This window comes from Dermacentor variabilis, chromosome 7 (genome assembly GCF_050947875.1).
Source record: "Dermacentor variabilis isolate Ectoservices chromosome 7, ASM5094787v1, whole genome shotgun sequence".
Taxonomy (NCBI): domain Eukaryota; kingdom Metazoa; phylum Arthropoda; class Arachnida; order Ixodida; family Ixodidae; genus Dermacentor; species Dermacentor variabilis.
In genome coordinates, this window is record NC_134574.1 from 109,837,553 (window position 1) to 109,849,062 (window position 11,510).

Sequence of the window (11,510 nt, forward strand, 5' to 3'; positions counted from 1 at the left end):
TGCGTAAAATATGTTTTCTGAGAAATCGCCCTTATAAAAAATTAAAAGAAAACATAATATATGCTGCCAAACTGCAGTTGGCCAATTAGTCCACAAGTGAGCATCAAGGTGGAAACCATTTCACTAAAGTAGTCTTGCGTCCACATATTAGAAATAACACTGTATATACGCTGAAAACGTTCTCGCACAAGAAGCAAAACAACGTGAACGTTGTTACCGCGGGTTCTTCTTGAAGTAGAAGCATTTCTTCTTGGGGTTCATGGGTGAATTCACAGGGCAGTTAAATGCTTTCGAGAAAGATACGGAATTTCGCACTACTTTGTTGCAGTCCGGAGCTTGTGGATTTCTTTGACCAGAGCTGTCGCATGACAGGTAGCAGAGTGTCATATAAAACACCTTGTCTTCCGAAAGGTCTTCACGAAGGAAGGTAATCTGGCCCCCATCTCGTTCGTGCGCCTTTCTCATCGCAGTGACGGATACTGCAAATGCAGGTAGTTCTGGGAAGGGGCTCGATGCTCCTTCAAGGCAACGTTCCTTCTTTTGAAGTTCCTTCAGCGTGTAGTTGGTGACTAGGCTGTTGTTGGCCGCAGTTCCATCGGTCGTCCAGCGCAGGCCTTTTTGGTCCATCGCTCGGATCAGCTGGTTCGCCATAATAAAAAGCAAACCACCATGCAGCATAGCCCGAGTGCCGTTCCGGTAGTACGCGGGTGCTTCCATTGCGGACATTGCAAGTTCCAACGTGTTCAAGACGTAGTTGTAGCTAGCGTATCCTGGGAGATTGTTCCAGCGCAGCCTCATGGCTTCCTCGTACTCTTGAGTTACGTTCACGCTGAACGCTGCTACACTATTGTGTATCCAGAACTCTGCGAGAGAGCCTGCCTTTTCTGCGAAATTTGCGTAGATATTCTCAAGGGTGCTGCTCTTCAGCAAAGCGCCGGGAGGCCAGAACGCCTCCTTCACAGCTTGCAGCTTCTTTATAATTTGCTCCTTGCTCTTCGAGTCGGCCCAGATAGAAACGTTGATCCTGTCAACGGCTGCCGAGATGAGGCCATTGAAGCCGTCTTCGATGATCTTTCGATCCGGTGCCGCGACACGTGACACGAGGCTGAGTGCGAGAACGAGTGCCCTGAAAGGCTCTTCCACGGTTCGAGCGCAGAAGTCGCGTAGGTACGCCTTGGCTTCCTTCTCGTCGCCATATTTGCCGACGAGTAGGCGGTAATCGGCCACGGGAGCGTAGTACTGCACAAGTAACCACGCCAAGTGCCTGTTAAGCTCTATCTCAGTGTAATTAGAGAGCAGCTTGGCTACTACCTTAAGCAACTTAATGTCTCTGACAACAATCTCATCGTCGGCATTCAGCGTCGGTTCTAGAGTGAGAGTAGCTTGAAAACTTTGAAGCCAGACTTCAGTCGACACGTTCGGGACAGCTTCTGGGAGTTGGCGGAACGATAATACCGTTGGCTCTGGGTCCTTAGAAGAGAGCACAGAGCCCAAATTCTGCAGCACATCCATCTCCATGCGTCGGACTTCGTCAACTGCAGTTTCGTTGAGTGCAGGTCGCGAAGCTTCGTCTGGGTACAAGTGATCGAGGTATTGCTTCCAGTACTCAATGTAGTTGAAAGTTGCTTTGGCGTCCTGATGCTGCTCTAGCATGGCGGGGATGTACATTCCTGGCCTAACCAGGACGCGCCGTCTTGCGGCTGTGGAGCCCAGAGAGTTATTCTGTAACACACTCACCGCTATCCAGAGTGGCGAGCGCCACCTGTAACCGAAGTTCACAATTACAGCCAATGAGGACACTAGTGTGGCGGGCGGTCCGGGCCAGTCTAGTCCACTGCGTCTCAAATGTTCGAGGAACTTCTTGTGTTGTGGCGCTCCCTGCGAATAGTTCAAGCACGTGTCGTACATGGCCAAGGCCTTCCGTCCGACTGGAAACTTGCTGGCGCCGCTGCGGAGTGTTTCGCCAAAATGCTCGTACCACATGTACTGCATGCCTTGGCTGACAGAATTGACCCGCGTTTTGCCGAGGGTCAAATTACGCGCCGCTGAGCACACGTAGGCCGCAAAGTCCTCGCAAGGATCGAGGTTCGTGTCGAGGTTTTCGGTGAGTAGAGCCGCGTGCTTGTGGCAGTCATCAGTGTGGCATAACATAATGGTGCTCCGTTTGTGTCGCTTCGACAGCATCATGTACAAAACGGCAGACGTGGCGAGCACGATGGCTACGGAGCAGGCCAGAAGGATTGCAATCTCGAGGCCCGAAGTGTGCTGTTTCGGCGGTGGCGCCACCTTTGTTGCTTCAGAAGTTTTCGGCTGCAGTAAACACGAATAGCAAGTTACGGGTGGAGGAATGACATTTGCGAATTCGCATGATGTGTCGTTCTAAATACCCGACTACACTCATAACAGAATAGGCCTCGTTTAAATGGGTGGCGTTATACGGGTGTTTTTTGATATAGAGGCTCTTTACTACAGCTCCATGCAATGCGGTAAATGTTAGCGACCGACTCTGTTGCTAAATTTTCAAGTTTGTTAGGAGTGGCGTTTGGAACCGCAGCATAGAAATAAGAAAGCTGAATCGTTTGCCCCTTGGATGCTTAAATATATACAAGTATATGTCCACAATATACACAATACAAACAATATATACACAATACGCTGTATATGCACAGTAAATTTGTAATGTATCGGCTGGCGGACCAGCCTTTGTCACAGACAAATGTTGGTCCATCAGCCGACACGCTAGCCATATATTGTGCGAAAGCTACGTACTCTCTCTCTCTCTCTCTCTCTCTCTCTCTCTCTCTCTCTCTCTATATATATATATATATATATATATATATATATATATATATATATATATATATATATATATATATATATATATATATATTTGAATCAGAATAAGGGGAAACGAGGGTCCCTATTTTCCTTAGTCACAACCGTTAGAGGTCCACAGACAATGAAATCAAGCAAAGCATAAGGTAAATTATATGTTTTTTTTTATTAAAATGTAGAAATGGTGAAGTAAAGAGAAATAACAGCGGACGAAAAACGACTTCCCGCTGGTACGATACAAATCCACGCATTCGCATTACGCGTGCGATGCTCTTACCAATTGAGTTACCATGGCACCGTACATTCCCATCCACTTTCCTGAGTATTTATCTGTGTACTGCATCTATCGCTCATAGTGTTAGGCAGTACACGTGCCACCGCTGTTATACAGTAGACTGCGGTTAAGATGATTTCGAGGGTACCGTGAAGATCTGTTCGGCTTGTATACGATATTTTTCCGGCAGAAGATATGCAAAAGATTTGAAACGCATTTTCCACGCGCACCTAATATCCACGACATAAAAATATAAATTAAAGAGCATTAGAACCAAAGCGCAGTTTATTTATTAGCATTTATTTTATGTGTACGATGCAAAGCATTGCTTTACTCTCTGTAAAAACAATGAGCAATCTTTTAGTATAACTTGAAGCAGCGCGAAAGCACAGACACAGGAACAAGATTTTTTTGTTTCTGTCCTCGTGCGCTCCCGCGACTTCGATTCGCATTCAAGATGAACCAACTCGTCCAAATCATGTTGCCATTACAAAGTCATTTTCGTTTTCTGCCAACCAGTGTGTTGTCAGGAAATCTGACAATTCATCTTTTTTTTTTTTTTATGGGCTTGTACGTGCCAATACCATTTTCTGATTATGAGGCACGCCGTAGTGGAGGACTCCGGAAATTTCGACCACCTGGGGTTCTTTAACGTGCACCTAAATCTAAGTACACGGGTGTTTTCGCATTTCGGCCCCATCGAAATGCGGCCGCCGTGGCCGGGATTCGATCCTGCGACCTCGTGCTCAGCAGCCCAACACCATAGCCACTGAGCAACCACGGCGGGTCCCGACAATCAATCTAGCTTACAAAAACAAAACTTCTTAATCGTCCCCATGTTATTGAAAAAAAAATGCACCGAAGGACCTCTTTCGTTCCTCTTTCCCGCCGAGATGGGTCACTGTAGATGCAGGATTGGGTAAGTACCACTATTCGAAAAAAAAAAAACACTTTGATGCCCAGTTGAAGCAGGTGGCATCTGTCACTCGGTCTGTGCAGGTCTTCAATGAAACTATTTGACACCGAGTTGGTTAGCTAGATATGTGCCACTGGAGAATGTGCCGCTCTACAACGACGAAAATGATCCCTTAAATTTTTCCGATGCCGAGCTCAATCGAACCCGCGTCACAGGGGTTCCTCATGGACGGCGACCCGACGCATGAGGAGGCTGCGTGCCACAAATCCACTGGGTATGCGTAGTTTTTCAATGAATGAACGCCTCTCACGCCAACGCTTTACGTAGTTGCGCCATGAATGCACTGGACACGTGCCGCACGCTCAGTGGCACGCACTCGGTGACCCAAGCTGGCGAGAGATTCACTGAAGAGGAGCACATATACCCAGTGCATTAATGGCGTAGGTCGCTAAAGCGGTGGCGTGAAAGGCGTTCATTGAAAAACGGCCCATATCAAGTGCACCTGGTGCTGGAGCCTGCTGATGCGTCGGGTCGCTGTCCTTGAGGAACCCCTCTGACGTGGACTCGTTTCCATGTAGCTTCGGAGAAAATTGAGGGGGGACATTTTTCGTCGTTGTACAGCGGCACAATCCCAGTAGCACAGGCCCAGTTATACTCAAGCTGGCCTAAAAGACGTTCATTAAAGAGCGGCACACAACTACGGGCACATACCCAGTGACCCAAGTTGGCATCGAAGAGGTGCATTAGAGATCAGCACTGACCGGTTGACACATACCCAGTACTCCAAGTCGGCGTCAAAGTGTTTGTTCGAACAGCAGTACCTACCCAGTCCCACGTCTACAGTGACCCATGTAGGCGTGAAAGAGGTTCGTTGAAGAGCGGCACGTGCTCTCGCAGTGGCAAATACTTAGTGAGCCAAGTTGGTTCGACGGTTGGTTTCGAACCCTGTTACTTGCGCACAGCAGCCCTATGCTCTACCCGTTTGGTCGCTGACTATACCCTGTGAACTAGGTAGGCACGCAGAATGAGTCGGATGCAAACGTACAAACAAACATAGGTAGCCCCCGAAAAGTGCGTGAAGTATGCAAAGAATGCTAATGCATTAAAAATTGATCCAACAACCCATGCAGCCGACGTAGAGCGCCGAAGCACAGTTCAGGAAGGCAGGCAGCTCGATCCGTTAAATTGCGGAGCAATAACTTACGCACATTCCACTTGCTGTAGGAATAGCTGTTCTTAGGAACATTTTGCAGGGAGCTGGCTATATATACATCTTTTGGAGTTCCGCAAAGCATTTTCAGGTGGGCCTATGTATTTGTGCGTGTGTGACTGTAGTGTGCGTAACGATAGCAGCGAGATGACCACGACGAAGATGGAATATCATATGATAGCGACGTGAGTCGTGCAACGACGAATTTACATGCCCTTTGCGGCATTCTATGTAAATGAGCAGGCGTAAGCGAGATAATACGCGGATTGTGGCGTTATCTGCGACTAAGCGATATACAAGTGGGCGTAGTCATGCTAGTGTTGTGGGAATTGCGTTAAAACTGCCATGACATTTGTACTCTTGCGAAGAAATGTTAGAACCTGTTTGACCTGTGCCGGTAAAGAGGGCAGTACAATGTCGCACAGCTTGCGCGTAGCGTTAGCTAGTACAGGGAAAGGACTGGATTATGTGGCTGTGCAGCCTAACGTCAAAGCGCTAGGTGCAACGAAGGAACAGTGAGAGTAAATGGAACACGACGCCCGCGCCAAACGTCTCAAAGAGCTTGTTGGCTTTTGCACGTGAGAACTACGCTGCGATCGTGGCCTTACAATAAGAGAGCATCAAGCTGTGCTGGGTTACAAAGGTTAGTTAGCGCCATTGGTCATGCATCACTTTTTATTCAGGAGGCCCAAAACGAGGCTGGACAGGAACCTATACTTGCCTACTATAAAGTGCTTCGAATGAGACAAACAGTACTTCGCAATAGAAGAGGCAACTAGGCGCAATGACTCGCAAACCACAGCTGTTAGTCCAAGCAAGACATATGCTCATAGGAATTGGTGGAGATTTGAAGTCTCCAACAGCGACCAAACAAAGGTCTCAGGCTGGAGCCAACGTATCAGCAAGAAACCTGTCTCCAAACAACTTCTCTTTGTCACCCCCCAACGTTGTGACAAGTCCCCTTGTCGAAACACTGGCTACAATCAGGGTAGTAATCCTTTCTTTGACGAACGGTAATAGCGCCTGCTTCGTGGCATGGGAAACAGTGCTGTCGGTCGATCGTTCTGTAAGTTATTGTGCACGTCCCTCTTAACGGAGTGTGCATTGGGCCGAGATGTTCGGAGGAAGGAGCAAATCAAGAATGTTTTCACCTGCGACGTGGTTGTAGTGGGAGATCTCCTTGGAATAGAAGGCCGCTCCGGCGTTGGTGACGTCGCTTCTGCCTGCGCCGGTGCGTTGACCACTTTGTTTGCGGACGGGGGCGCGGGAGGCGGCGATGCTGCTTTCCCTCTGTGCTTTCCCTGGTCTTGAAGTGTGGCGGAACGGACGTTGTCTCCCGGCAGACTCTTGCCCTGGTTGCGCGCACCCTGAGTAGCCATGGGGGTCTTGGTGGTCTTGACGGCACCCGCCTTGCCATGTTGACGAGCGGGCTTGTCACCCTTGCCGTCCGTGCCAACCGGTTTCGGCGTTGTCTCCTGTGCGTCGTGCCATCGGGATTTTGGTTACAGCACAAAGTGAAAGCACGGAACAGGCGAGGCAGATCACGGCATGACCCTATAGTGCATATGCGCATTGCAGAAAATTTGAGGACACCTAAGCACTTCTTACGAGTTGTGAATGCGAAAGCATTGATGTCCTATTGAACGCCTTTGAGTGGTCCTTCGAGTTATGTACCTCCTCGTGGGCAAGCAAACGCGCTGAGATGCTTGGCGCGTTTCGATTTGGGCTAACGCAGTGAGAACGCAGTTGCAGCTTGCGTGGACACATAGAGGGATGCAGCTATTGTGATGAGGAAGAAGCACTATCTTTTCCAACCAATTACAGAGCACGACTCAGAGCCTTGGGGAAAGGTAGGGCGGATATCATGACAGAACAGAGAGAATGTCGAGGCGTTCAAAGTGCCCATTGCGTTCAGCTATAGTCAGGCGGCGCATGGCTATTGCTGAGAGGAAAGGGCTCCGTGACCACCTCGCCCTAACGCGCGGGTAACGCAGGCTTCCTAGAGCGAGAGCGAGGGTGACGTAGCGATGCCCTCTCCCCTCACGCAATACCATGGCAGCAGCTGTCCCCTTTCACCCGTTCTACTCCGTCGAGGCCCGAGCCAGCAAGCGCAAGCAAGAGTCACGAGAGCGCGAGGCGGGCTCTTGACGTGGCGTCGCAGCCAATGGAAATTTTGGTGCCATTTCGCTGCGACAGACGCCACGTGCTTTTTCGCTCAATCGACCATTTGACGCTTTCGGATAAATAAATCATTTCTGCTTGCGATCCTATTGACGGGAATTTGTGGCCGGAGACTGCGGTAATTGGCGGGATAAACAGGTGCGACAGCACACAGCCTGGCGGCCGTCCTGGCTTTACTATCTTTATCATGACCTGTACTGGCATAAACCCGCAGGCCCTATACGCCGGGCTGGGCTGATAGACGGCGACTGGGGTCATGATCAAGCGCCTTTAGGATGAAAGGGCACCGTAGAGTTAATCTCACGGTACCCGGTGCTCACGAGTAGTCATCCCACTAAACCTTTTCTGAGAGCCGCGATGTCAGCCAATCATGATGCTGTCCATACATATCAGCGAGGGTGGTCGGCCAGTGGCTAACAACAATTACTAAAATTAATGGCTCACGATTTTGGACCCTCGGTTTATACTTGGCGCTAGATTGAGGAGCGTGCGCCTTCAGTGAGCGACAGAATACAGAACGTACAATTAAAAACGCTAATTATAAATTCCCATGTTTATTCATCGCATAGCGCAAAGCGCACTTGAGAAGGTGCACGCTTGAGCTTCAATATCGCAGTATCCCTGCATGCGCGGCGATTTAGCGTGGAACGAGTAAAAGAAAGTGCTTTGCAAGGTGACGATATCGACGATTCTGTGCTACACTAATCGAGCCTCAGCCATTCTAGCATATTGCCTAAGTCGTAGCTAGCTTATATATAGTGCAGACACTCTGAACTCATTTAGGCACGTTTTGTCCGTGACTGGCTAGAGGCAAAGACCGTTCTTGGTTAAAAATAAAATACACAAGGATGCGTCCACATGGTGAAGGAACAGTGCAGATGTAGGATGACCTGAACTTAAAAAAAAAATGGGTTTTACATGCCAGAACCAGGATCTGATTATGAGGCACGCCGTAGTGGAGGGACTCCGGAAATTCGGACCACCTGGGGCTCTTTGACGTGCACCTAAATCTAAGCACACGGGTGTTGTCGCATTTCGCCCACATCGAAATGCGGCCACCGTGGCCGGGATTTGATCCCACGATCTCGTTGTTGGCAGTGCAACGCCATAGCAACTAAGCAACCACTACGAGTTCATCTGAAGTAGGACACAGCGCTGGCTACTGTAGGGGACAGTCTATTGCGGTGGCATGTACTAGTCAACGGTACTACGGTATATGCGCTGCTGGCCTCATCTTTGAACGTGATCTGAGATAACGCCTGGAGTTTCTGCAGTCTAGACCTGAGTGCTCACGTTTCCCGCCTGCAGAATTAAAATAATTATTAATTGTAAGGATTAATAACTAATAATTACTATTTCATGATTCCCCTTGCCGTTCACCAGTGCAGTGCAGCCAATCACATTTTCCGTTTAACCTTCCTGCCTTTTCAACCTCAGTTTGTTGTATATATCTCCCCCCGCCCCGCACCCATTGTATATCTGTCAGCAATCGATATTACGTGGACACTGCCAAGTAAGTGTCATCTCTGCTACAGGCGCATAGGATATGTGCTCCCCATAATGATAATAAGGTGTAGAAGCGACAGAGAATTTATTTTCGGTCTCTCGGCCAGAAAACAAAGTAAATTTATTTTGACGGTTAAAATAAACAGATATAAAGAGCCAGCTGCAAGAATCGGTTATTCTGGTGTAAAAAAAAGTTACGACAGAACTCACCTCTGGATAACTGTCCATGGTAATTCAATTAGAATTCGAGCAATGCTGCGACACACCATGTTTCTGAAGTCACATTTGTTTAACATGTTTGTAGGAGCCATTATGAAGCCTCCGTTGCTTCAGTTATATGAGGCATACTTGGGTATTGTTCCCCTTTGCTATGGCACTCGCTTGCCAAGGTAGCCCATGAACATGATGGTGGCATGACATCTGTGTGACTCCGACACATTGACGACAATGGAATTGCGAAGATGACGTTTATGGAATGACAAGGTATGACGACGACGGCACGATGACACTGAGATGACGATTCCCCGAAACGATGGCGCTGGTACAAGGACGACAGCGTGACGGCAATGGGATGATGTTACTGCAATGATGACGATGATAAAAAGCGTGACCACGATGGCATGACGAGAGTCGGATGTAGAAGTTAGAGTGAGGACGATGGGACGACCGCGACGACATCAGGACACCGGTTTGACAACATGACAAGTTCGGGCCTTAAGGGAGTGAATGCGGTAGTTGAAAACTCCATTGATTCTGACCCTCTCATGCGCACCAAAATATGACACGACAGCATGACAGCGACTGCTAATGTAGTGAATTTCACGCAGTCTTCGGGTCTTCCACTGCAGCTGTCAGCATGTTTGCTTCTCACAAAGATGCACAAAAAAAAAATATACACGCCAAGTGCCTCCAGCGGCCATTCACGCGGCAATTTTGCGTGCATTTGGGGGCTTCTATCACGTTCAGAAAAATTCCTTTGCGTAGCACGTATTGAGCAACAGAAAGCTGTTAGAGAGTTTTTCATGTCGCTCTACATTTTTGTCATTGACACTTCTAATGTAATTGTAATACTTGAGAAATTTATTAATTAAGGCTAATTATCTAATTAGGCGGAATGAAAAGAAAATAGTTTATCTCAGAGCGACGGCGAACAACCTTACGTTGGTTCTGTCCAGCTACGTGGCATTCGCATATATTAAAGCTCTGGCTAAAGTTAGCAGGGACACCATGTATACTAAGTACTGGCCCTTTACTATCGGAGCGCAAACATTGGGGCTGAAACTTGATAACATTTTTTTCTGTCTTATCAAACCAGAACTGACACAGCACATTCTCTTGCACTGACAGCACAGCGTATCAGTGCTGTCTCTTTATGCCCCAGAAAATCACTTGGGTCGAGGCCGGCACACAAGTGGCATGCTTGAATGCCAATGATTCTTGTTTAAAAAAGAAATGTGTTGTTAGAACGCCCCTTGGGGTGCGAATAAAATTATTATTATTATTATTATTATTATTATTATTATTATTATTATTATTATTATTGATCGTAAGCGTCCGCGCAGTGATCATCTTCATCGATCGCTATCTCAAAGTCAGACTCTCCTCTTAAAAAAAAGAAAAAAAACTAGATATGCGTCTGTAAGAGTATTTAGTCGGCGGAGGACCAGCTTCATTCCCAGCATTCTGATGAGCGTAGTTGTCGACTAAAACGTCATGCCACATTGGCATATCCAGAGACTGCCGCGCACGCACTTAGGATACAGAGACTCGAGGTTCCTCTTCGGAAAACTACAATTCCGCTACATTGCCAAATCTTTTTCAATGGTGGCAAGGCCAAAGCAGCTGCAGCCTTGTGAGCCAATCAGAAGTGCACAATGGCGAGCTCCATAATATGGCGGACTTTGACAGATAGTGTTCGGAATACCACTGGATTTACAACTGGAACAGAGGAGGCTGGGTATCCAAATGTAACATGGCATCAAAGATCCAAGACACGATTTCAGCGCCACGATGTCTCGCTTTGACAGTGGCCGCCGCCCCGATCTGACAGCTGTGTACAATCGTCGTTGAATTTACGACCGGAGATGCTTACCGCTGCGGGGCTAACGGTGGCACTTCCGATCGGAGAAGTCGCGCTGTAAGGCGACGTGGTCGACGAGGACTTTGCGACGCCCTCTGGAGTCTGTTGTTTTTCAGGTGTGCGCTGCTTGCCTTTAGATCCATGAAATGACTTGCCCGGCTGCTTTGGCATCGCCACCTGGAACACAAGCGAGCTGTCGAATGCTTCGCGAGCTTTTTCTTTCCCGTCTTGTCGTGCAGAATTACCTGCCTGTTTTTTATTCCAGCTTCAAAATATTTGGCACTTAAGGCTTATGGCGACTGAAGCCTGACACTTCCTGTTAGTAAATAAATGAAAAGTCCCAGTTTCGCCCAAAAAGCGAAGCATCAATTGCGGTTGCAAATTAGTGGACAGCTATACAAAGTAAGGATAGCAGATTTATCGGCCGCACAAACTTGGAAACGTTCGCTTACTAAGTGAATTAACAAGGATGCTGTGAGCGCGCACAAGCAAACATGAAGACATCGCA

General features: G+C 48.0%; 1 protein-coding gene across 1 annotated transcript; it reads right to left on the bottom strand.

Moving 5' to 3' along the window:
- Window positions 1–213: 213 nt before the first annotated feature.
- On the bottom strand, window positions 214–11,173 carry LOC142588783 (endothelin-converting enzyme 1-like). Its single transcript, XM_075700602.1, has 3 exons — window positions 11,015–11,173; window positions 6,387–6,710; window positions 214–2,310 (listed from the first exon to the last, which is right to left on the bottom strand). Exons 1-3 carry the CDS (start codon window positions 11,171–11,173, stop codon window positions 214–216), a joined length of 2,580 nt encoding a protein of 859 aa, XP_075556717.1.
- Between the last annotated feature and the right edge of the window lie 337 nt (window positions 11,174–11,510).

Coding starts and splice junctions, on each gene's coding strand:
- LOC142588783 (XM_075700602.1), bottom strand. CDS start 11,173: ATGCCAAAGCAGCCGGGCAAGTCATTTCATGGATCTAAAGGCAAGCAG. Junction 6,711..11,014: donor CCACCGTTAGCCCCGCAGCG/GTAAGCATCTCC, acceptor CACGACGCACAG/GAGACAACGCCGAAACCGGT. Junction 2,311..6,386: donor CCACTACAACCACGTCGCAG/GTGAAAACATTC, acceptor TGTTTACTGCAG/CCGAAAACTTCTGAAGCAAC.